A 24,081-nucleotide genomic window follows, 5' to 3' on the forward strand; every position below is an offset into this window, starting at 1 on the left:
ATCAAAGCCGCCCAATAGGCTGCCTAATAAATATATTTATGCAAATGAGTTCTTTTCCATTTCGACTGTTTGCCAACGACAATTAGGCGACATATTGGCACGCCATTCCTGCTGAGTTGTGGCGCCATGATTTATGCAAAGAAAATGTGTTATTATTGAACCTGCTGGTCTGAGTGAGTGATTTCCCAGCATGTGGGTTTGCTGGTCTGGATATAGACTTCTAAAATATTCAAGCAGATTAATTCAAAGTAAATCCAGCAGCATTGATTCTCCAGAAAGACATGAGGAATCAAGGAAGCACATTTGTGCTAAATTGGGCTTCGCCTTGGGTGGTTTGGTTGGCTTTCAAGTGAGTACCCTAGACTTTTATCAGTAATGTATTTCGGTAATTAAATTCTAGGGTCAGATAGTTGTTTACTTACTTATGAGGATTAAGACCACTCTGTTTAATTATATTTTGCTTATATATTTGCAAACCCCTTCTAGGATAATCCATCATTCGATACTGTCTATACTTTTTAAGACTATTAAGTTTCCCAGAAATCCAATTCACCATAAAACCTAATGCCGACAAGATTAATATTTAACACAATTTCAATTTATTTTCCATTTTATGTGCACTGGCGATAAATAAATCTTCTAATAACAATTTTTGCATATTGACTAATTGAATTTTTAGCGGCGACCATCTGACCGGCTATTAATAAATATTCTGATTTCATTATTTCGTATTTTATCGAATTATTTGTTAAATAAATAGAAGCCATTCACTGTGGGATGACAATTTAAAAAGTGCACTGACCGCAGTCAATTCTAATGAATTATTTGTGAGTTATTTTCAACAAAATCAGAATGAATATTAGCTCAGCGGTCGAGTGTCAGATGGGCGTAGATTAGCATAAACTAGGCGAACCATTAGACTAATATAAATAAATAAATAAATAATAAGAATTTAACAAATACATTAGGAATAAGTTAGAGTAATTATCTTATTTACAGTTCGGGTTTTAACAAGGAAAATTGACTTTAAAGTTGCTCGTTCTCGTTTCGCGAATCTGGACCTGGTCTGGACCACAACGACCCTCTGGCTCATTTGGCCGGCATATTGCACTGTGGGTACAGGCTCTGACAGTCCTTTTGATCCTGGCCATCCCGGGCAGCCTGGATTAGCCGGTAGAAACGCCGCACAGCCTCATTCGCATGCGTTACGGGCTCCAGTTCGCTGGTATCGCTGCAACAGACACAAATGGTTAACTTTTATAATAAACAACTTTTTCGCGTATTTAATTAAGTGCCTATGTATGTAGTAGAGGTATATTTTTTTCTGATAAAGCCTCTCGCCTCTAGCAGATGCTTCTTTTTGCGGTTAGATAAACTTTTACGGTTGGGAGCTGCTAGGAAGTCAGCTAATTAATTTTGCAATTTCGGCACGGCGCACTAAAGTTTTTTGGAAAGGGCATGTCGAATCACTTGGACTTACTTTCGGGCTTACCAGCACGCGTCTTTTGTGTGCCAGACAGCCGTGTTTCATCCGGAAACTCCCAACCAACCATCCAAGGAACCCAGGAACCTATTCAGCCATTCAACAAGCCCCAATTGGAGGCGTCTGAAGCAATTGATTCTGGGGGCGGAGTGTTGCTAATGGATTTCATGTGACTAGTGAGTCGTGCCGTGAATGTGGGACCTGGGGAGTTCTGGGAATTAGGGGGATGGGTGGCAAAATAGCACCCACAAAAGCCAAGGCCAAACTGATTTCCTATGCTCTTTGGCTGAATTTCAGGAGGACGTGACCTGACCAGAGAACATCTTGTTTAACTTTTAGTGTCTAATACATAACAATTTCTGGCGCTCCATTAGAATTACATTTTATTCTCACATGAGGTTAGGAGAATTGAAGGATAAAAGCCTAGGCTATGCAAAATTAATGAATAGGTCGGAAAAGTAATTTTGAAACATTTCAAACAAGTTTTAAAACGAGCTCCACTTAGCATCTGATGACTTTCAATTTCAATTATAATTACTTTTCACTACTAGACTTTTTTTCAATTAATTACAAGGGCTTTCATAATTTAACGCTGCTTAAATATGAAGGGCGTTTAAAACCAAAGTTAGCATTCATTAGAACAATTTACTTTAATTAATTTTCAGCTAGAAAGGATGAAAACCTAAGTTTCAAGAATCCTCTTTTTTGAAGCTTCGATAAGACAATTAGGCACACTTGGGCCACCCAATTAATGAATGGCGTGTCATGGCCACGCAGACCCATAAATCACACAATGCCAGGGAGTAGGGAATAGGACTAGGTTGGACTTCTGGCGGGAGACTGCCGCTGTCAGTCAAAATTTTGTCAACCCAGACACTTATCTCTCAAGAGGCAAGGAAAAAGTTGCCGAAAACAATTTTGCACTCATTGTTGTCAGCGTGAAAAACCTGGGCATGCCACGAAAGATAATGAGCCATGAGAAATATGATGAATGCGAAATGCGAGTTTATCTGGTCGTCGGCATGCTCGAGTGAGTCCAGAGTGACCGATGTGGGTGGAACCATTGACGGGGAATGTGACGTGCACCGTGTGGCATGTGCCACAGCGTTCCACTCGGCTTCCCGTGTGCAGTGCGCAGTTTGCAGCTCAATTAGAAGACGCGATGCGATGCGACAGCTACGAACTTGCCATGACAAAATGACAAACTGCACTTAGACAGCTTGCCTCGGAGATTCAACCTCAGAGCTCCACTTTCTTTTCACGCTCTTGCCCATTAATTGATAGGCGATGATGGGGGACGGTTCAGGTTCAGGTTTTCACCCAACAAAACGCATCAAACTTGGCAAGTTGGAAACTAATTGCAGTTTGACATTGGCCAGGGAACAATTAGAGCAAACATAATGTGCTTTAGTGTACTTGACACTCTTTGAAAACTAATATTAAAAAAATTGAAAATTAAAGACAATTAAAGTCAATAAAAAGGAAAGTCTGGATAGGAAAACTGTCAAAAAGGGCACTTCATAAAATAAAACTTTCCTTGAAGAACCAGCTCTAACAAATGACTTACCGACTTAATTCGGCGGAAACGAAATTGCTGTGAGGACTATAGGTGGCCGGGTCCTTGTACATGCTGCAAACAATTCGCTCCTTGCACAGGTCATTTTTCACTCCCAGCTGTTCGACGATTTTGTCGATTTTCAGCAGAATGGGACTGTAGAATGGATCGTAGTTAAGCGGATATAGCGGCTGAAAATGGTAGAAAAAGGCGCAAATTATTCACAGTGAACAGAGATTTAAAAAGGGTTTTTTTTGTGGCAAACCTGTCCGTCCTGCACAAAAGGCTGATGTTCGAGTATTTTCTGTTGCTGCTGGATTATTCGCTGTTCGGCTTGAATGCGAATTGCTTCCTTCAGCTGGGCAGCCAGTTCGGGCTAGAAAAGGGTTTAAATTAAATTAAAATTGTGTAATAATGGGAAACTGTTTTCCGTATTTTTGTAATCCCATTGAGTTCTCTAAGTCTGAAATTTAATGCACAAACATGACTATCAGAGAATTAATTTTCTATGAAAATTAATTTGAAATGTTGTTTTGTTGAAACCCACATGGTTGCTGTCACAATTTCGGTGGTTTTTGCAATGAAATTTTCGGTTGCAAAAGGGTCGAGTGTGCGTTGCAAGCCATCTGTTTTGGACAGTTTAGCAGAGTGAATTTAGAGCCGCTGGCACACTTTCCCGACAGGGAACAGCAAAGCAAGTTCCCATCATATTCGGGTGGCTTTGGCAAGGTGTGCTTATTTAATTAAGGTGAACAGCGGGGCATTTTGAAAGCTTACGGATTTTGCTGTCAGCTTTGCCGGCAGTGCAATATACATGCATAGCCATGGCAATGGCAATGTCAGTGGTAATGGCAATGGCAAAGTGCATTTTAATTATGGCTTAGTGAACAAGCCGAGTGCCTAAAAGCACAGCCCACATTTGTCCGTTCCTTGGTCTTGGGCTTGAGCACTTGAAAGTGAAAACTGTCATTGAGTGTCAGTCTGGAAAATTGTTTGCCAACCAATTCACCCTGCACGGCCCTGCAATTTGAATGGTGTCGTTAAACAAAAAGAGAAAAGAATACAGGCACCGAGTCAAACATAACACAACAATTTGCATGGGGCACTGGGAAGCCAAGGAAAACAAGTATCTGCACTCAGAGGAAAGTGTCAATAAATGCTGCCCATGTGCCATGTGCCGGTTGCGGACGTTTCTTTGTGTGTTTGTTAGTGAAACTGCAGCAGCTTGATTGATTGTGTTGTCTTGTTGCTTAGCTGCGCAAATGTGCAATATGCAATATGCAATCTTTCTGTGGGAGCCGGCAGTGTGTCACTAATGAAGGGCGGAGAGGATGGTTGACAGCCCGATGACCCACACGGAAACTAAGCCCACTGCAAAAATATCCAATAATCCGTAAATAGGTATTATAAACTCTCTTCTTTAAAGTGAAACTAGAGAGTTATTGAAGTTAAACATATTTTACCAGCCGCGTAAAATCTTAATTCACTTTTGCAGTTGTGGAACAAGTTCATTAGAAATTCTTTTATTAAACGAATTATTTAATAATCATGTGTTTAGCTTTATGCACCTTTATGCATAATTTAAACTAGAACATACATATTTGTGCACCTTTGTGGAAAGTAATGCGATACTCACCGAAAGTTGTGACTCAGGTTGCTGCTGAACTAGTGGCTGGTGTTGCTGTGGCTGTTGGGCTTGGAGCTGATTGTTCCGTGCTGGGTCATACTGCGCCGCAATTTGTGCTGCTGCCGTAAGTCCTGGCCCACTCTGCGGTGGGTAGTGTCCTGGAACGAACACCGGGTGGTGCTGGGAGTGTGCCGGCCTTGAGCTGGAAAAACAGGGACACAATTAGGGGCGGGCAGCGAGTGTGCACCGAGTAGGTGACCCACAATAGTTTCATTGGAGCGTCGAATCAAATTTCCTTTTCGCTGCTCTTTTTAATTGGCAAAAATTACTAACAGTGTGCTGTTTGGCTTTCATTAACAAAAAATGTAATTAAATTTGCCTGCGCCATGGGGAGACATGTGTAATGTTGGGAAAACAAATAAAAGGACACCGTAAATTTCCCATTTTCAAAGATATTTCAATAGTTTAAATAAGTGAGGCAAATTTCGAAATTTACAGAAGAACTTAAATACATTTGGGTTGAAATTGAATTGATTGAAAAGTTTTGATGTAAAATATTCAATTATGTTTTTAATCTATAATTTTTTTAATAATTCCATTATAATTCCATCAGTCCGATCAACCTGAACCAATTTTTGAAAAATTTTTAATATGCATTGTGTAATTTGTGATATTAAATACGCCTATATTCAAAGGAAAAATGTTCGGGTAGCTTATATACACCATGTGACCTGGCAAAAAGGTAAATTGTATCTAGAGGGCTTTAAGAATCGGGTTAGTAATTTATGACGTTATATTCATGAGAGTGCGTGTTTCTGTGGCCAAGAGTGCTCGAGTGCCGGTGCAAGTGAATTTTCGTGTGTGTTGGTTTTGCTGGTTTTTAGAAGCCCTTAGCTGGCAGGTAGGTACCTTTGTTTGTCCTGACTTTGAAATGGGTTTAAACTGTGACTAGAAGCATGTACTTTCTGAGCACTTAATTGTTGATGTTGCTGCAGCTGTGTTTTTAGCTGATGCTGCGGCAGTTGGAGTTTCTGCTGCGACGTTGGCGGCCTGGGCTGCTGCGAGGATACGGGCCAGCGTTGCGGCTGGTGTTGCTGCTGTGTGACATGTTGCTGGTGTGTCTGGTGTTGCTGGTGTCCCTGTGTACCGCCCAGTCCCCAAGCATGCAGGACGTCGGCGTCTTTCGCCGTGTCGGGCTTAAAGTAATGCGCATTTTCCTCAATTTGTGCAACGCGATTTATATCGCCTATGTATCTATATAGTGATTTGCAGTCGTTTGTCGTGGGTGATGAGTGTGAGTGTGATTTAGAGACAAGACAGATACACAGACAGTTACAGTAACAGTTGCGGATACGGATATGGAAAGAGTTATGCTGGCAGGGGTGGAGGAACAAAACTTACTCAGATCCCAGGCCAGGACCACTGTTCTCCCAGGCGCCCTCGAAGTGCTCGAATCCTGGGCCGTGGCTCTCGTGAATAGGGGCTCCATGGAGATAGGCTGACGGATGTCCTTTCGGTGGATGGGTGTAAATAATTTCTGGCACCGAATGATGCTCTCCACTGTGCCATGGCGGCACAACCTAGAAAAAAAAAAAGCACAGAGAAAAATATTTTATTTAAAAACTTTATTAAAGTTTTATTACAGTTATTAACTTAAATATAAAGAATTAAAAGTGCATCGAATTTTGTATTTGTGTACCAATCGAGCTAAAGGCATAGAAAAAAGCAATGATAAGCGTAAATTGAAAACAGTCAAGGCTGCAAGGCTTCTGCTTGACATTTAATGAACTCAAAATAGCAGAAAAGTTCTTGCTCTGGAGGGCTTCTCTTTGGAGTGCTCTTATAGCGACATCTTTTTGGCTATTTATAGCCAATGGCATTGCTAGAACCGACCGAATAATACGCATTATGCCACACGACTTTGTCTAGTGGCTGCCTCCCCCTGGCTCAGTTCAATGACTGCCAAATAGCCGTAAACATCGAATCAAACATACCGAGCTATGCGACTGTGTCATTGCCTGGAATTGGGCTTTCTAGGTTCTTGCTCTGCCTATTATGTGTGCTTTTTATCCGAATCGTATTTCAAGCTCAGTGCCACCGAAAAACTTTCCTAGTAAAGAGGTGACAAACGCTCATAAACAGATGACAAGATAAGTGGATGCTTCAACATCCTTGCGACCGGAAAGACATTCGTTTTTAGAGTGAAATTCATTACCACCTTCTTTGAAAGCAGCCAGGGCTGGCAGCCGTTTTTAAACTTAAAGTGGAGTAAAAATTATGCACATAATAGTGGCCACCTGGGTGTGAATTCATAAATGTATTAGACTACTCCCTGTTCGACATTCTTTCCGTGTCTATTAGCTTTCCCTGGTAGCGATTCATTTATTTATTTATTCCTGGGGAGAACAAGTTTAAATGCATATAGTCCTCATGGATGTCAGCTTTCTCTGATTGTCGCTTTTCCTCGAATTGGCCTGGAGCCCAACTCAATGGCACTCGACTAAATGAGAGTTGTAAAGGATTATAATTGCCAGATTGACTGTGTGTTTATTGAATCAATTTTCATGTAAATCCCCATCGTCTGCAGTCTCTGGGAATGTTTCGCGCAGACATAGATACCCGGATTATCCCGCGAGCTTTGGCGGAATGCCAGGCCCTGGTCTTCGTTCAATAGCATTCCCGGCGACATTTACGAATGTGAACATAAATATCTCATAAATACGAGTATCTACGCGTGTGCAGTCTTTTCAAGCAAACAGCCATTGCGAAAGCTACGAGAAGGACTGTCGAGGGCCCCAAGGAGGCGGTCTGAAGAGGAGGCTAACAGATATAATCCCTACCTACGGGCACAATTCAAAAGACGGGATTTCATTTGACGATATGTCAAGCTGCTGGGGGCTGTCTGTGTCAGCGTGAGATATTTTTCATGGCATAGGCACGTGCTACTTTAACTCAGAGCCGGGAATCTCTCAATGAAATACTTTTCAACTCCTGTCTCATGGTGACGACTCTAGACTTTTCTAATTGAATTTCCGGGAGCGTGCTCACATATCAACAAAAGAAACTTCCGACCGGCACAGATACAGACATATTCGAATCTCATCAAGTTTATTAATGAAATTTTTGGGAAAAATCTAAAACGTGAAAATAATAATCGGCCCAACCCAAAAACCAGTTAGCCACACTATGAGGTGTAAAAGAAAGCTCAAACAAATGTCATGTTTCGGTGTCATTGGTTGTATGAACTAAAATGCTACAAACAAAATAATCTTGTATTAAAAATCTTGAATGTTGTTTTGGTTCACTTGATAAAATCTAAAAGTTATAAATCTTTGGCAAAGATGTAAGCTAAGGTAAGGCTTCTCTAACAACTTATTTAAAACTGAGAAATGGAGAATAATTTAGAGAAAAGTTACTGTTACTCTAACCCACTAAAGCAGGTTAAAAATAACTTCGAAAAAAAACTACAAAACCGGCTGGTTGGAAATTATTTTCCGAGACCTTGACACAAGCTTCCCCCAAACCTTGCGGTTTCTTTAGAGAAAATCAATACTTTGCCCCGTCATTCCCCCATTCATTTTTTGCTTACCGTATGATGGTGATCGATGAGATGATGATGATGATGGTATTTGGTTGGAGCGTGATAGGATTGCTGGTAGTAGGAGCAGAGCTTGAAGAGATGCGACAGCGCCGGGAACAGGAAGAGCAGGAACTTGAGAAGCAACTTCTTGGCAGCTCCGACTCCGATGACGATTGGCAGCAGCCAGAACAGCTTGATCTTGATGATCTTGATTATCAGCAGCAAGGCCAGGAATGACAGCACCAGTTTGCTGCGTAGAAATTTTTCTGGACAAACGAAAGTAGCAAACGAATCAAAGTTTGTTAATGCACAGGCGGAGAGTGAAAGCGCTTTCGAATGCAGAATCGCATCTACATCTACATCTGCATCTGCATATGCATATGCATGTATATCTGGAAGAGTGCGTGATGAAGCAAGAAATCGCGAGTATTACTTACGTATCTTCTTTTGGATTATAGCCCCGGCCAGTCGGGCCTTGACAACCTGTTTGGGTATCAGCTCCAGCTTGGCAATGATCCCGTTTCCTTCGATTGCTCGCGGCGAGATGCGGAAAGTGGCGCCATTGAACATGACCTCTGGTAGATCCACCTCCAGATCGTGTGTCATGGCGAATTTTATACTTTTTCCGTAGAGAGCATTGGTCACTTCCTCGATGGGGGTTTCCGGGCTGGCTGCTTGGGAATTAAAAAAGCATTAGAAATGGTGGCACTGACGTGGATTGAAATGAACACTGAGTGACGCTTTTGGGTTAACGAAAGTTGTGCCGATTTCCTGCCTACAGGATGCTCTGTTGTTCTTGCGTAAAAGCTAATCCTCGTTCCGCAAACTCGACACAATGCCTATAAATAATTTTCAATTTGGAAGGAAGTAAAAAAGTAAAAGGATGTGGGAGAGTTCCGTTTATGGAACAACTTCCACTGAAGCAACATCCTTGTTTAATTTTGAAAATGCTTAAAGGGAGGCGTTCTTGCAGGATTTAAGGGACTTAAGGTTGGAAAGCCTTCAGAATACAAGAAGTAATATTAAATATTAAATAACGTATTAAGTCACAATGAATCTATTACCTTTAATAGAAAATTATTGTTATGAATTCTCAAACACTATTGGCTAATTCTGAACCGAGTTCAGTGGCTTACATAATTCTTGGCCAGCTTGATTGTTGCTAATGTGCGATTGTTACAGTGTTTGCCACACTATGAGCAAAAGAAAACATCGGATGGCTGTTAAAAAGCCGCATAATTGAGCGCAGTCAAAGCGCCGTGACTCATATAAACGAAAGATCGTTGCCGTGGTAGATATTTATTTTCTGCTCTCTGGCGGAGAAGCAAAATACGTAAAAAATCAAATCAAAACCGAGCAAGTGAAAGTTACTGGTAGCGGCAAAGGCATCGGCATCGGCATTTTTTGTGTGGACGTGCTCAGGTATCGGTGAACAAAGCAAAGAAAAGAATCACAGATTGGAAAAGTGATCACACACACGAAAAATCCACAACAAGGGCTCTTACATAAGATACATCTATTAGCTAAACGTTTATTCGGCGTGAAGAAGTTATTTTAAATCAAGGAAAAAAAATTTAATTTTTGGGCCTGCTTAACTGCAACCTATGAGAATCGAGGAGGAGGGCGCTATTTTTTAATAAATTATTTTTAAATATTTTTCTTTATAATTTCCAAATTAAAAAAATTAAGACAGTGAAATTTATTCTTCATTACTATTCGACTTCTAGGCGAAGTCGAAGGGGCGTCAATCGATCTTCATCAATCCTGTATTATTTAATTATTTTCACTTACCGGCCCGAGCTTGAGAGTGATCCTCCTTATCCTTTTCAACTTCGTATTCAACTTGATTCTTGAAAAACTTGAGTCGCTGTGTCACATTCACATCCTGGACATCGAGGGCGCCATCCAGATAGCTAAAGACGTTCTTCTGGAAGCACGAGATGTCCGGTTTCAGATAACAGTCGCGAACCAGGCCATCCCACAGTTCGTTTCCGCTGGAGAATCGTCTGGCCAGACGCAGCAGAAGTGAGTCACTACCCTTAATCTTCTCCAGCTTATCCGGAGCCTGTGTGGCATTCACGACAGGCTGCCATTCTTCCGTAATGGGGGATTCCGTTCCCGGCTCGGTGGTGACCGTCACCGCCTCCTCGCCCGATGACTCCTCCGTTTCCAGGGAAGTTAGCGGAGTGGTGGAAAGGTGGCGGCCAAGCCGACCATTTCTAGCCGTTTCATCCGCTTGGACGGCCGAGTTTATTAGGCAGATCAAGAGGAAAACCAACAGGCCTGTTTTGAGCATGCTGCGATTTAGACGCGATTTCCCGATGCGATTTCTACTGTCCGCCACTGTCTTGGAGGATGTACTCTGCCGCCGGCTCTCACCCGAGGTCCAATTATGGGGCACTTGCTGCTTGATTTGTGAGATTTCCAGCATTTTCAGTTTCGTTTTGGGCTATCCGATTTCGGTTTCACTCAGCCAGTTAGCACTGTGACGGACTGTAGGGTAATTAACACCTTCAACCTGCAATTGCAGCCCTGCACCGTGCAATCTGTGTCTTTCTCGCTTCCCAAAATGTTTATTTAGCCAAAGTAACGTGGCTAGGAACTTCGAGTTTGGCAGACACAATGGCCGGCTTTATTGGCGAAATCGTTAGCCAATTGAGGAATCAATTTGTGTGGCACTGGGGCTTAGCACGCAAACACAATGCCATTGATTGGTGATGGCTCTGATTTGTTTTTGTTCACCACCTCGATTCTTTCTTTTTTTTATGATTTTTTGTATTTGGCAGTACTTTCTTCTTGAATATTTACTTTGGACTCGTTTGTTTGGAATTTCGCTGCCGCATTTAGCGCGTTTTCTATTTACCAGCTTGTGTTATCTAGCGGCCAGCAATTACTTCATCGCGCGGCACACCTACGGTGTAACGGTGTATCTTGTTACTCGTGTATCTGGTGTGTTGTGTCTCGTATCTGACAGATATGCAAATCACCTGTTAGCGCGGTTCGCGTGCGCATGCGTGCGCGTCTGGCGTTCAACTGAGCTTGTTGCGGCTCACACTGCTGGCCATGATCTTGGCCAGGCTAAAAGCAGACCGGTATCTCTCTCTTTCTTTGTGTTTCTCTCTCACTCTGACTTTATTGCTCTCTCAATCTTGGGTTTCGTTCAGTTCAGTCGTTCAATTTTTGCACTGCAACATCCGCGGTATTTGACCGAAGTATCTTCCTCTGCATTCACACGTTGTGGTATCTGCAAGATTCTTCCGACGCGCACAAAATGTTAACTGTAAGTCCGACCAACGCTGAAAGTTGTTTCGTCTGCTCTGCACTCTGCTCCTATGTTTGTTTATACATTTTCCAGTTAGCTTTAGATTGTTTCAAGCTCAGTTTGTCTGCGAGTTTGACGTTAATTCCTCTTGTTTCTGCTATCCCCGGTTCGAGCCGCTTTTTGTCGTTTTTCCTCTCTCAGTCGGCTCTTTTCACGGCCATTTAGGATCCCCCAACCACAAACGAGTTTTCTGCAAAGACAAAGCGACGATTTTTATTATGTTTTTATGGCGCCAATATGGTTAGTGAGTTTTTGATTTTTTTCCGGCAACTCAAAATTGAGTTTAAAGAGAAAATGGGTCATAAGTCGACCGACTTCTATTTAATAAATTGGTAGTATTTTATCCAAACTTTTTATACAAGCCTGCATTGCTTTTATGCATTTTTCCGGTTTTCGAATTTATAACGTTTTACAAAAATTGGGTCAGTGAGCTGGCTGCTAAAAAATAGAAGTTTCTATCAGACTATTAAGAGCGGATTTGAAAAGCGGTTCTTGGTGACAATAGAAAGCAATCAAGTTGTCAAATAAAATTAGAATTACTTGAGCCACTTCTGGTGAACAACAAAAGATGTATGCCGGCATACTTGTGATATATATATTCTGTAGCTTTTGTCGTTCATGGCCATTGAAGGTACTTGAAGCAACAAATAGGGCCATCGTCTATAATCAAGACATCAATCTTAACGATTGAACCTAACCTTATTTACGCAGGTCCTTGATTCCTTTGTAGCATTCTAATTAGCTGCAAGTACTCATTGATGATGGCTTAGATATTCACAGATGACATTTCAGACGTCTTGATATTAACTGTTTGTCCGCCTATAATCGTCTTGCCAGTGCAATCAATTACAGCATATTACGTACGCAGCTGCACTGCGAATCACGCCTAATGGTTATTATTTTTAATGAGCTCCCAAGCAACTTAGGCGGCTCGTATGCACAAACGACATATGTTTCATGTAACGAGTCGTCTTGTTATGGCTTTTCATATTAAATCCATTCTATTAAAGTGCCATGGAGACTTATGTCATGCCCAAACAACATGGCCATAAACCAGCGAATACACAAATGCCACAAAAATAATGGTTGACTAAATCAAGTTGGTCAGTACACTGGCCAGTGGCAGAACTCGGTCCCTGCCCAAAAATAAAGCACTCAAGTGATGTAAGTTCTACGGCGGGTTCAAGACGAGTCGTAGACCCAGGTCAGACCGTTAGCAGACTAGAAGGGTTAGCGGCACACAAAAAAGGTATTCAGATACTGCACCCCGAAAAAGGCAAATCATCTTGTAGTTTTCATATCTATTTGATGTATCTAGTTCAAATAATAACAGAAAGATCTTAAAAATTATTTCCCACTAAATCTATTGACATGTGTTTTCAAATTAGCTCTTGTGACAAGTACTCTAAATTACTTTATGGAACTTATGCAAGACTCTAGAGCTTCATATATTTAACCTGTTGTTCTGTCGCTGTCACTTTCACTTGTATGCTTTCTGCTCTTATTTTAATAATGATTCAATTACATCTACCGTAATGGCACTTGAAAATGGCCAGCTCTCGGTAGCAATTCAGATTACGTTTTTCGGAAGGTAACAAGCTTTCCCTGTAAAATGTGTTTGTTTCTTGTCGTTTTTTTTGGCACTGTCAGTCACAGCATTTCCGAAAGATTTTATTGCATTTTTATGTGACAATTTCTCGGACGGACACACGCATCTAAGTCGTCGTTGGTTACGTAAAGCTTTAAGCATTTGCATTTCATTAAATTGTATCAATTCCTGAGATAACCAACTTTCGGTTTCAGTCGAACGCCTAGTGAATGTATCTAATAGATTACTAATTTCACTTTATGCGTGCCTGTATCTGAGCTGGCCAAAGTGGTGCGATTTGTGTTAGCGTGCAAATATTTTAAAGAGTCTGTCTTTTGCGTTGCGTTTTTTTTCTTTTTAGCCGTCAGAGAAATCTATAACCATGGCGAACCAAAAACAAATTCACTTTCGTTGCGGTTAACCAACTTGACTCACTAATGGCTTATTAAGTCCAAATAGATCGGATTCAACGTAGTTTTTTTATGATCCATCTGCAAGGGAGTGCAACAAATTGAATCTAATTATTGCGACGAGCCCATAAAAACTGCGAATAAAAATAATTCGGACTGTCATTGGCTTGCATACATATCTGCGGTTTATGGCCTGCAATTTATGCTAAAAGGTTTCCATTTCAATTAAGCTTGATTATTGAAGGGAATGACCATTTGTTTACTTTCCTCTGACATGTTCGTTTTGTAGCTCTTAATTTGGGGGAACTTGTAAAAACCTTTCTCAGTTTGGTTGGCTTTGAGAATTTACAACCAGTAGACACGCCAACTAAAGCACTAATTGGGATTCTAATGTGTATTAGAGCGCGTTGAGATTCCCATCTGGCATGCGCTAATAATTCGACTGAGCCCTCTTGGGGCGGGTTTTTAAGAACTTTATGAAGAGCCAGCTGCTGGCGCTAGAAACGCCACAGGAAATTTCACTTTTCACCAACTGGAAAATGCACATGCACATGAACATTTCCCTGTAAACTGGTTTTTTCATTTTTTCGGTTGATAAGCTGGAGGCAAAATCTGCAACCGGCTTTGCCAGCAGCTGTTGCCGTTTGTTTGAGTGGTCTGCCAAAAAAAACTAGGTCAACATATTCGCATTCACGGGCGATCGGGTCCGATTTGTTTGGCTTTTCGGCCGCCAACTTACTAACTTGGTGAGATGTTCCGCCAGCAATTAGCACTGGACAACACGCACTGACACTTAAACTCGCACACTCGTCGTCATAATTCTGGGACGCAATTTGTTGTTGTGATGTGACGCCTAATTAGCGTGATATTCGGTCGTTGTTGTTTTTCCGCCACTGGTCACTTTCGCTCTCGGTTTTCACAAGAAGAAATTCGGGAGATTGGATTTCAAGAATCCATCACCCCAAAAGCCCGACGCGTCTTTCACTTTTACTGTTTGGGGGCTTTATTTCGTTTTTTTTTTTTAGCGGAGAGGCGTGATAAACGTCGAAGACCGGCAAGCGTGGAAGACCAACTGAATATCTGAACCGAGGTGCTCAAGATGCGGCCAACTTTGGGTGTTGGTAGGTGAGTTTTAATATACAGATACTTTTACCAACACAATCACACTTTAGGAGAGAGATGGAGAAAGGTGAAATTCCTAAAGTGCCTAAAAGTATGCAGCAATTTTTAAAAAACTATTGAGTTTATTGTTTTAATATAATATATTTTCATAAATAAATACATATAATAAATACATTTTTGTTCTCATCTACTTTTGTTGTTCGGCGACAGTCTCCTTATTATTTTCAACCGAAATTCGTGTAGGTTCTGTTGACTGTGTTACTGGGGAATCCGTTGTGGTTGTTGTAGTCGTCGATGTGGTTTTCCTAAATTTTCCCCTCCATTTCTGATTGCCTGGTCTTACAAAGTTGTTGTTCATCTCTGGCCATTTAGGATTATCACCTTTGAAGGCATCTCTAAGTAATTTGGCAGACATCAATTCATTAAATCTAAAATTGATTTGATCTTCAAGATTTTTGTTTTCCAAAGGGCCCACTGTATTCATTTGGTGACTTAGCATTAACGGATTAATCGGATACGGAATATAAACTGGCATTGGATAGAAAATGGGTTGAATATGTGCCTGTTGGGACATTGCAACCAATGAGACAGGATTGCTTATAGGAATGCTTTCCCAGCCACCAGGCATAGAGAGAAGCTCCTGAAGTCCAAGTTTTTGTCGCTGCTGCTGGTTGAAAGATGGATTCTTAATTTGTGGCGGACGGATCTTTTTAGATGGCTTTTCTGTTTTAGATGTTGTAGTGTCCGTTGGTGTGGCTATAGTTGTTTCCAAATCAGGATTCTGGATCTCTGGCTCTGACATGACTTCCGTATGAATGTTTGAACTAGGGTTTGCCAGCACAATTAATGGTGTTTTTGGGTCATCGGCACCCTTTAGAACTTTAAGGACCGGCTGCGCGTCATTGGTTTGAGCAACAATTACTTTTAAATGACATGCTAAAATCACTGCAACTATATTTAAAATAATATTTATAACATTTTTTGTATTACTAGCTTCATATGCACTTACCAATATATATTGACTTCATCGTGATGGTAAGTCTACTAACGTTCTTGAGATAAATTCTTGCCTTTATACCTTCAACTCATTGTCTGAATAGAAAGTAGGTTAATGAACAAATAAAGCTTTAATTCTGCTAATTAGTACCAATGTATATTTTGCCTATATCTCAACATGCTAATTAAAACTATAGATATCATCCACTCTCTGTATTTGTTGCTATTATTTTGCAGAAACTATTTAGCCTATATATTTGTAATAAAAATCCGTTTATATTTGATGGAATTATTTTGGAGGGAGGGTAAATTGGGGGATATAAGGAGATTTACTTAAGAATCCTCTCTCTCAAAACAATCGATTTAATTATCATCTTGACATATAGGGAGATGCGGAAAGTTTTTACAAAGGGTGTTTTCAGTTGTTGAACTGCTGGAAACTGCCGTCGATGTGGTGTCGGACTCCGTAGTCGTGGAACTTGTTGTGGCTACCGCAGTGGAGGTGGTTCCTTCTGTTGTCGTTGAACTTGACGTGGCTACCGCTGTGGAGGTGGTTCCTTCTGTTGTCGTGGAACTTGACGTGTCAACCGCTGTGGAAGTTGTCGACTCTGTTGTTGTGGAACTAGAGGTGGGGGCCGTCGTGGATGTTGTCGTGGAACTTGTTGTTGCTACCGCAGTGGAGGTGGTCCCTTCTGTTGTCGTGGAACTTGACGTGTCAACCGCTGTGGAAGTTGTCGACTCTGTTGTTGTGGAACTAGAGGTGGTGTCTGCGGTGGATGTTGTCGTGTCTGAAGTCGTGGAACTTGTTGTTGCTACCGCGGTGGAGGTGGTTCCTTCTGTTGTCGTGGAACTTGACGTGTCAACCGCTGTGGAAGTTGTTGACTCTGTCGTTGTGGAACTAGAGGTGGGGGCCGTCGTGGATGTTGTCGTGGAACTTGTTGTTGCTACCGCAGTGGAGGTGGTCCCTTCTGTTGTCGTGGAACTTGACGTGTCAACCGCTGTGGAAGTTGTCGACTCTGTTGTTGTGGAACTAGAGGTGGTGTCTGCGGTGGATGTTGTCGTGTCTGAAGTCGTGGAACTTGTTGTTGCTACCGCGGTGGAGGTGGTTCCTTCTGTTGTCGTGGAACTTGACGTGTCAACCGCTGTGGAAGTTGTTGACTCTGTCGTTGTGGAACTAGAGGTGGGGGCCGTCGTGGATGTTGTCGTGGAACTTGTTGTTGCTACCGCAGTGGAGGTGGTCCCTTCTGTTGTCGTGGAACTTGACGTGTCGACCGCTGTGGAAGTTGTCGATTCTGTCGTTGTGGAACTAGAGGTGGGGGCCGCCGTGGATGTTGTCGTGTCTGAAGTCGTGGAACTTGTTGTTGCTACCGCGGTGGAGGTGGTTCCTTCTGTTGTCGTGGAACTTGACGTGTCAACCGCTGTGGAAGTTGTTGACTCTGTCGTTGTGGAACTAGAGGTGGGGGCCGTCGTGGATGTTGTCGTGGAACTTGTTGTTGCTACCGCAGTGGAGGTGGTTCCTTCTGTTGTCGTGGAACTTGACGTGTCGACCGCTGTGGAAGTTGTCGACTCTGTTGTTGTGGAACTAGAGGTGGGGTCTGCGGTGGATGTTGTCGTGTCTGAAGTCGTGGAACTTGTTGTTGCTACCGCGGTGGAGGTGGTTCCTTCTGTTGTCGTGGAACTTGACGTGTCAACCGCTGTGGAAGTTGTCGACTCTGTTGTTGTGGAACTAGAGGTGGGGGCCGTCGTGGATGTTGTCGTGGAACTTGTTGTTGCTACCGCAGTGGAGGTGGTTCCTTCTGTTGTCGTGGAACTTGACGTGTTGACCGCTGTGGAAGTTGTCGATTCTGTTGTTGTGGAACTAGAGGTGGTGTCTGCGGTGGATGTTGTCGTGTCTGAAGTCGTGGAACTTGTTGTTGCTACCGCGGTGGAGGTGGTTCCTTCTGTTGTCGTGGAACTTGACGTGTCAACCGCTGTGGAAGTTGTTGACTCTGTCGTTGTGGAACTAGAGGTGGGGGCCGTCGTGGATGTTGTCGTGGAACTTGTTGTTGCTACCGCAGTGGAGGTGGTTCCTTCTGTTGTCGTGGAACTTGACGTGTCGACCGCTGTGGAAGTTGTCGACTCTGTTGTTGTGGAACTAGAGGTGGTGTCTGCGGTGGATGTTGTCGTGTCTGAAGTCGTGGAACTTGTTGTTGCTACCGCGGTGGAGGTGGTTCCTTCTGTTGTCGTGGAACTTGACGTGTCAACCGCTGTGGAAGTTGTTGACTCTGTCGTTGTGGAACTAGAGGTGGGGGCCGTCGTGGAACTTGTTGTTGCTACCGCAGTGGAGGTGGTTCCTTCTGTTGTCGTGGAACTTGACGTGTTGACCGCTGTGGAAGTTGTCGATTCTGTCGTTGTGGAACTAGGGGTGGGGGCCGCCGTGGATGTTGTCGTGTCTGAAGTCGTGGAACTTGTTGTTGCTACGGCGGTGGAGGTGGTTCCCTCTGTTGTCGTTGAACTTGACGTGTCAACCGCTGTGGAAGTTGTCGACTCTGTTGTTGTGGAACTAGAGGTGGGGGCCGCCGTGGATGTTGTCGTGTCTGAAGTAGTGGAACTTGTTGTTGCTACCGCGGTGGAGGTGGTTCCTTCTGTTGTCGTTGAACTTGACGTGTCAACCGCTGTGGAAGTTGTCGATTCTGTCGTTGTGGAACTTGACGTAGGAATTGCTGTGGAAGTTGACGTAGAGCTTGACGTTGGAATCGCTGTGGATGTGGTTGCCTCTGTTGTCGTGGAACTAGAGGTGGGAATTGCTGTGGAAGTTGACGTAGAGCTTGACGTGGGAATCGCTGTTGATGTTGTTGCCTCTGATGTCGTGGAACTTGACGTGGGGATCGCAGTGGATGTTGCCTCTGTTGTCGTGGAACTAGAGGTGGGATTTGCTGTGGAAGTTGAGGTAGAGCTTGACGTGGGGATCGCTGTTGATGTTGTTGCCTCTGTTGTCGTGGAACTTGACGTGGGGATTGCTGTAGAAGTTGACGTGGAGCTTGACGTGGGGATAGCTGTGGAAGTAGTTCCGGTTTGTGTTGAGGTGGAACTAGAAGTCGGAATAGCTGTAGACGTGGTTGGATTTCCAGTTGATGTTGGAAAAGCAGTGGAGGTTGGTGCAACTTCTGTTGCCGACGAAGATGATGTTGGAATCGCTGTGGATGTGGCTGGATCGCCAGTTGATGTTGGATTAGCAGTGGAGGTTGGAGAAGATGTTGGAATCGCTGTGGATGTGCCTGGATCACCGGTTGAAGTGGGAATTGCTGTAGATGTGGCTGGATCGCCCGTTGATGTTGGAATAGCAGTGGAGGTTGGAGAAGATGTCGGGATCGCTGTGGATGTGGTTGGATCACCAGTTGAAGTCGGAATCGCAGTGGATGTGGTTGGATCTCCTGTTGAAGTCGGAATCGCAGTGGAAGTAGTTGGCTCATTCGTTGGTCCTGTAGTTGAACTGTTTGGGTCTGAGGGTGTCTGTGTGACGTTTGGTGAGGCCGTTGAAGTTCTTCTACGTCTCCATTTAGCCCAAAACTTTTTAAGAGCGTGGCGTGAGCGGGATTCTTCATCGCTTAATAAATCTTCATTTACGGCTGCATTATTTAGCTCTTTGTTATTAAATTTAATTTCATTTTCTCTTTCGAACTGATAAGAATTTAATTCATTTACTTGGATACCATTTCTTAGCAATATGGGAATAGGTAAATTGGTTTTGACTGCATCCTCGATTTGTTTAAGTCCATCGGACTGGCTAAAGCTTTGACTTTTTATGCAGCAAAAAATCAAGGCTGAAAACAAAACGAAGTATAGGAATTAATTTTGTTGACGAATCCTGTGCACCTACCTATATAAATGAACTCCATGATAGTGTCCAAACAACTAAGATTCTGGGAATGAATTTGGCTTTTATATCAAAGCGATTCGTGCAAATTTGAAAGTGGGTTAGTGGTTTGATCAATCGCTAATTAGTAACAGAAAAGAGTACGATTTTAGGGAGACTTCTTCCAAAATGTACATTTCCACATGTTCTTATATGTGTTAATTTTTAAATAAATATTTATTAGTGTATTTTAAAATTTTAATTTCATACTACAGATTCTAATAGTTGGTTTAAAAAAATGAGTTTCTAAGTTGCCGTGGATGTTGTTTGGCTTTCTGTCGAGGTGGGGATTGCCGTGGAAGTAGTTGGGGTTTCTGTTACTTCAGAAGGCTTAGTTGGAGGGGTTGAGGATGTATTATCAGCATCTGTGGAAGTTGGAATCGCTGTAGATGTGGTAGCAGTATCTGTAGATGTAGGTACTGCAGTGGAAGTGGTTCCTTGTGTTGTAGTCGATGTCGTTGTAGATGTCGAGCTTGAAGTTGGAATTGCGGTAGATGTAGTCACATCTGTGGAAGTTGGAATCGCGGTGGAGGTTGTTCCTTGGGTTGTTGTAGATGTGGAGCTCGAAGTTGGAACAGCTGTGGATGTTGTGATATCTGTGGAGGTAGGAATTGCCGTCGAAGTGGTCGGTGTTTGCGTTGTTGACGAAGTTGGGATCGCTGTGGAGGTGGTGGCAGTATCTGTGGAAGTAGGAATCGCAGTGGAAGTTGTCCCTTGTGTTGTTGTAGTTGTGGAGCTTGAAGTCGGAACGGCTGTGGATGTTGTGATATCTGTTGAGGTAGGAATTGCCGTCGAAGTGGTCGGCTTTTGCGTTGTCGACGAAGTGGAAGTTGGGATCGCTGTGGAGGTGGTGGCAGTATCTGTGGAAGTAGGAATCGCAGTAGACGTTGTCCCTTGTGTTGTTGTAGCTGTGGAGCTTGAAGTTGGAACAGCTGTGGATGTTGTTGCAGATCCAGTAGAAGTCGGAATAGCTGTTGACGTTGATGCGGTTCCGGTGGACGTTGGGATTGCTGTGGATATTGAAGGGGTTTCTGTAGATATAGGACTATCCGTTGATATGCCAGGGTCCGGAGTTGTTCTACTGGTTGTTGGAGGTGCATTTGTGGAGGTTCTTCGGTGCTTTCGACGCCACTTTCCCCAAAACTTTGTTTGTGAGGATGGCTTAGAATCGTTAGAATCATTATAATCCCTTAATTTTCCTAGTTTTTGGGCCTCTATTTCATTTATTTGGGAAGCAATTTGTCTCTCTAATTCACTATTTGGAGGTCTTAAGAGATTTTTTATAGGAATCGGCCATTCTCTGTTGACTAAACTAGGAATTTCTTTCACTGAATTGTGTTGAATGGAAGAATCTTCCAACACACTGAGTCCCAAGCTTACTCCAGATAAGCAGAGAAGTGAAAGAAAAGCTGTAAAAAATACAAATTGAGAATGTTTGTAATTTCTTGATCTTTTTAGACCTACCTATGCAAATCGACCCCATGGTGTGGTTTAAACTACTGCCTTTCGGCTTTCAGCTTTGGCATTTTATAGTGCAAAAAATTAGCTGGGATTAGAAAGTTTGTTAGAAACTGAAATCAATATAAAATAATTTTGCTAATTGGGGACATTGGGGGATTTCTTTTCACATGTTTGGATATGATCTTTAATATATATATTTTCATAGCCATGGTCTTCAAAAGCAATTCCTGTTACAGATTATTTAATATAAGCTTACTTTTATTAATTTTCTTAAACTAGAATAAATAAATAGGTTTAAAACAAGATATAATAATACAAGATTATAAAACAATAAAAACAAGATTCCTGTTAAACTCAAGTTACTGGATTTGGTTGGCTGCCTGATCTACTTTTAGGGACCTAGCGTATCCTCCGTAACCGTAACCACTGGCAGTACCACCACCGCCTCCTCCACCAAAGTGGGCAGAGTGCCCGTGACCATCTTCGTGGCTCACCGAATGAGAGTGGCTAGAGGTGTAAATGGGCTTCGCTACTATTTCGTAGGTTGTGGACTTTCCGCCACCACCAGCCAGACTCTTCAGACCCAAAACTCCCGAGAGAGTCAAGGCCATCAGAGCTGTCATCAGAGCCTTGCCGGCCATCAGAGCGATGGCACCGAAGCCCATTGCCATCAGCATGCCCTTCATCATGACCCCTGCTGCCACGAGTGCCTCTAGGCCACCTTTCTTCCCGAATTTATGCTTTCGGCCCTCTACCAAAGACTGGTCATCCAGCAGGCGAAAGCGAAGAAAACGGGTCTTCAGGATATTCTCCAACTTGGCAACAATATAGCCGTTCAATCGAGTGCTGGGATCACTAGGATAGCTCCGAGCTACTTCTATAAAATAAAATGAGTTTCAGTTTTGACATTGCCAATTTAAAGATTGATCCAACCCACCGGCCATAAGTTCAGATGTCTTCAGTTCTGTGGCATTTTCGTCCTTTACCACGCTGACACCTGGCAGGACCCGCAGCTCCTCTTGCTCGGCTAGCTTTTCCATGATTTTGACAAACTCGATCTTGAGACACATCCAGCTAAATGATGAGGCTTCACAGCCATTTAGAATACTATCCGCTTTTTGGGGTTTCTTGAGAGTTTCCGTGGGACTTATTGGTGATTCCGTGGACTGAACACTCGCTGCCTGGGAATACTTGCACATGAAGGCGAACAGGGCCAGGTAAAATAAATATTCCAGGGTCTTGACCAGCAACATCTTCGATATACAATGTAATGCCTTTGCGATCGTTGGCTAGACTGCAACATCTCAATTTTATGGCCTTACCTTTTATACTTGCCACTTCGCTATTTCCACTGCCACTGCCACTGCCGTTGATACGGCTACTATTCCAATTCCCATTTCCCTTTCACCAAACATGGGCTCTGTACTCTTGGAGGGCCTTGTGCTTTTCTAATTACCCAAAACGATTTGTGGTCGAAATTCTTCCCAGCGTCAGTCAGCTGCGTCCAACTGGGCGGCACTTTCGCTTTCCTCTGCGGCCAGTGGCGGTGGTTAGTCTTGCGAAACGGCCCAGACTGGCTAATTCTGTCACCAAAAACAGAAAAGTTCCAGCTAATGAATTCCCTCAGAGATCCGAATGAAATAAAGAAAACTCTCAGGCTCAGACTCGGAGACAGTCAGATAATTACAAGTGCCGGCCAGATAAAAGTCGCGTGCCTCGGACCTCCATAAATTAAGACCCAACATTTTGCCTGCTTAACTGGGACTAACTAACAATTCATTGTTAATTATTACTACATTTTCATTTGTGCTCGGTCTAGCCTCGTTGGGCTACTTTCTTTGCTCATTTTTGCCCATGAGGTAATATATCTTTCCTCGCCGTGCCTTGCCTGCTTTATATTCAGATTACATGCAGTGCTAATGACCAATTTATTGGTCTACCTTGGTATTTCCATAAAAGTTATTAAAGTCTTCAAGTCAATCTAAGTGAAGACAGTGATGAAGTGTTTGGCAAAAAAAAGAATAGATGTGACTCATATTTTATATTAATGGCCCTTTCAATAACTTCTTAGTGTAATGGCTAGTACCAAGAATTACATAGATTTTAGATTGCTGCAATTTGTTTTACTTTATTATTGTTTTTTTCAATATATACATTTTTAAATAAATAATTAAATAAATCTTTGTACGTTCCTCAAGTGCCCAATTTATTTACCAGCCGGAGCCTTGGTCGTAGTTGTAGTGGTAGTAGTTGTTGTGGTAGTGGTCGAGGATGGGTTCCATTTGTTTCTAAATTTTTCACCAAACCTTTCGAAAAATCCGCCGGATTCATTGTTGTTGAAAGGAGGGAATCGCAGCTGTCCTTGATTTGACGACTCCTCTATGACGGGAACACCTTCGATAAATTCCTCAGTGTTTGTGGCTTCATCCTGGACAGCCACTGTTGTCTCCGAGTTTTCGACCGGAAGTGTCCAGGCCAAGGACACCAAGAGGGCGAGGATGAGGGCGAAATAAATCTGACACCCGAAGAGTTTGCTGTTGAAGCCGTTCATCTTGACTCTGTGTTAATTTCTGAAAGTTGGCTTTGACTTATATATGCAAAGTCTATGTGGGACATTTAATTAAATGGCAATTAGGAAGTTGGCGCAAAGAAAGCCATTGGGCCTACGACAAGGCAATTAAATTTGCTAATATAATTAGGCGGCCATGTGTTTGACTTGGTTTTGCTTTTACGCAAAATAAATTGAAAGTGCTACTGGAAGTATGTTAAACCTGAAATTGGATATATAACTTTATTAAATTTGTTCATTTTCATTTTTCGAGCCCTTAATTCGGTTTGTTTGAATTTGTTGTTGATTGTAGTTATGTCAACAGAGGGAGGAAAAATAAATCAATTTGACGGAAAACCATTAATCTTCACCTCTGTCGAATATTGTTGACCGGGGCATGGCCTGGGCTACTAACTTTTTGTCAAGCTGAAAAAAAGGTCGGGAAATATGTTTGCCATATATCAGGATAGCAGAAGGCCCTCAGTTTTTTGGCT

At 42.6% G+C, this 24,081-nt stretch overlaps 5 protein-coding genes across 7 annotated transcripts; all 5 read right to left on the bottom strand.

Annotated features, from left to right (window-relative positions):
* Nucleotides 1-621: 621 nt before the first annotated feature.
* Osi17 (DUF1676 domain-containing protein Osi17) lies at nucleotides 622-14,543 on the bottom strand. 3 transcript variants are annotated; one of them, XM_070281852.1, is made up of 10 exons: nucleotides 14,309-14,543; nucleotides 10,037-11,757; nucleotides 8,683-8,916; nucleotides 8,255-8,511; nucleotides 6,067-6,245; nucleotides 5,575-5,919; nucleotides 4,675-4,867; nucleotides 3,304-3,414; nucleotides 3,051-3,229; nucleotides 622-1,231 (listed from the first exon to the last, which is right to left on the bottom strand). In XM_070281852.1, the coding sequence occupies exons 2-10, from the start codon at nucleotides 10,674-10,676 to the stop codon at nucleotides 1,090-1,092; spliced, it is 2,280 nt and encodes a 759-aa protein (XP_070137953.1). In that variant the 5' UTR covers nucleotides 10,677-11,757; nucleotides 14,309-14,543; the 3' UTR covers nucleotides 622-1,089. The 3 variants fall into 3 exon arrangements, with proteins under 3 accessions (XP_070137953.1, XP_017103836.2, XP_017103839.2); XM_017248347.3 differs by having other exon boundaries at nucleotides 14,305-14,543; XM_017248350.3 differs by lacking the exon at nucleotides 5,575-5,919 and having other exon boundaries at nucleotides 14,305-14,541.
* Nucleotides 14,544-14,874: 331 nt separating this feature from the next.
* On the bottom strand, nucleotides 14,875-15,715 carry LOC122321522 (uncharacterized). The gene is made up of 2 exons (XM_070282048.1): nucleotides 15,697-15,715; nucleotides 14,875-15,608 (listed from the first exon to the last, which is right to left on the bottom strand). The coding sequence occupies exons 1-2, from the start codon at nucleotides 15,713-15,715 to the stop codon at nucleotides 14,875-14,877; spliced, it is 753 nt and encodes a 250-aa protein (XP_070138149.1).
* Nucleotides 15,716-16,046: 331 nt separating this feature from the next.
* Nucleotides 16,047-21,061, bottom strand: LOC108129250 (mucin-2). The gene is made up of 8 exons (XM_043211606.2): nucleotides 21,043-21,061; nucleotides 19,841-20,588; nucleotides 18,376-18,777; nucleotides 18,035-18,321; nucleotides 17,644-17,995; nucleotides 16,943-17,409; nucleotides 16,667-16,903; nucleotides 16,047-16,627 (listed from the first exon to the last, which is right to left on the bottom strand). The coding sequence occupies exons 1-8, from the start codon at nucleotides 21,059-21,061 to the stop codon at nucleotides 16,047-16,049; spliced, it is 3,093 nt and encodes a 1,030-aa protein (XP_043067541.2).
* A 337-nt stretch (nucleotides 21,062-21,398) lies between these two features.
* Osi16 (DUF1676 domain-containing protein Osi16) lies at nucleotides 21,399-22,321 on the bottom strand. The gene is made up of 2 exons (XM_017247416.2): nucleotides 21,977-22,321; nucleotides 21,399-21,916 (listed from the first exon to the last, which is right to left on the bottom strand). The coding sequence occupies exons 1-2, from the start codon at nucleotides 22,290-22,292 to the stop codon at nucleotides 21,399-21,401; spliced, it is 834 nt and encodes a 277-aa protein (XP_017102905.2). The 5' UTR covers nucleotides 22,293-22,321.
* Nucleotides 22,322-23,242: 921 nt separating this feature from the next.
* LOC122321573 (uncharacterized) lies at nucleotides 23,243-24,079 on the bottom strand. Its single transcript, XM_043211978.1, has one exon. The coding sequence runs from the start codon at nucleotides 23,588-23,590 to the stop codon at nucleotides 23,246-23,248; it is 345 nt and encodes a 114-aa protein (XP_043067913.1). The 5' UTR covers nucleotides 23,591-24,079; the 3' UTR covers nucleotides 23,243-23,245.
* Nucleotides 24,080-24,081: the final 2 nt, after the last annotated feature.

Source organism: Drosophila bipectinata, chromosome 3R (assembly GCF_030179905.1).
Source record: "Drosophila bipectinata strain 14024-0381.07 chromosome 3R, DbipHiC1v2, whole genome shotgun sequence".
NCBI lineage: Eukaryota > Metazoa > Arthropoda > Insecta > Diptera > Drosophilidae > Drosophila > Drosophila bipectinata.

Bases quoted from the DNA above. Each gene is read 5' to 3' on its own strand.
- Osi17 (XM_070281852.1), bottom strand. From the start codon at position 10,676: ATGCTGGAAATCTCACAAATCAAGCAGCAAGTGCCCCATAATTGGACC. The intron at 8,512-8,682 runs GTAAGTAATACT...TCGTTTGTCCAG, and splicing joins TATAATCCAAAAGAAGATAC to AAAAATTTCTACGCAGCAAA. The intron at 4,868-5,574 runs GTACCTACCTGC...CTGTTTTTCCAG, and splicing joins CAAAGTCAGGACAAACAAAG to CTCAAGGCCGGCACACTCCC.
- LOC108129250 (XM_043211606.2), bottom strand. The intron at 18,778-19,840 runs ATCCACGGCAAC...AAATCCAACCAC, and splicing joins TCGACAGAAAGCCAAACAAC to GTCTACAGCTATTCCGACTT. The intron at 17,996-18,034 runs GTTCCACGACAA...CCACTGCGGTAG, and splicing joins CACAGCGGTCAACACGTCAA to CAACAACAAGTTCCACGACG.
- Osi16 (XM_017247416.2), bottom strand. From the start codon at position 22,292: ATGTTGCTGGTCAAGACCCTGGAATATTTATTTTACCTGGCCCTGTTC. The intron at 21,917-21,976 runs GTGGGTTGGATC...TTTATTTTATAG, and splicing joins GACATCTGAACTTATGGCCG to AAGTAGCTCGGAGCTATCCT.
- LOC122321573 (XM_043211978.1), bottom strand. From the start codon at position 23,590: ATGAACGGCTTCAACAGCAAACTCTTCGGGTGTCAGATTTATTTCGCC.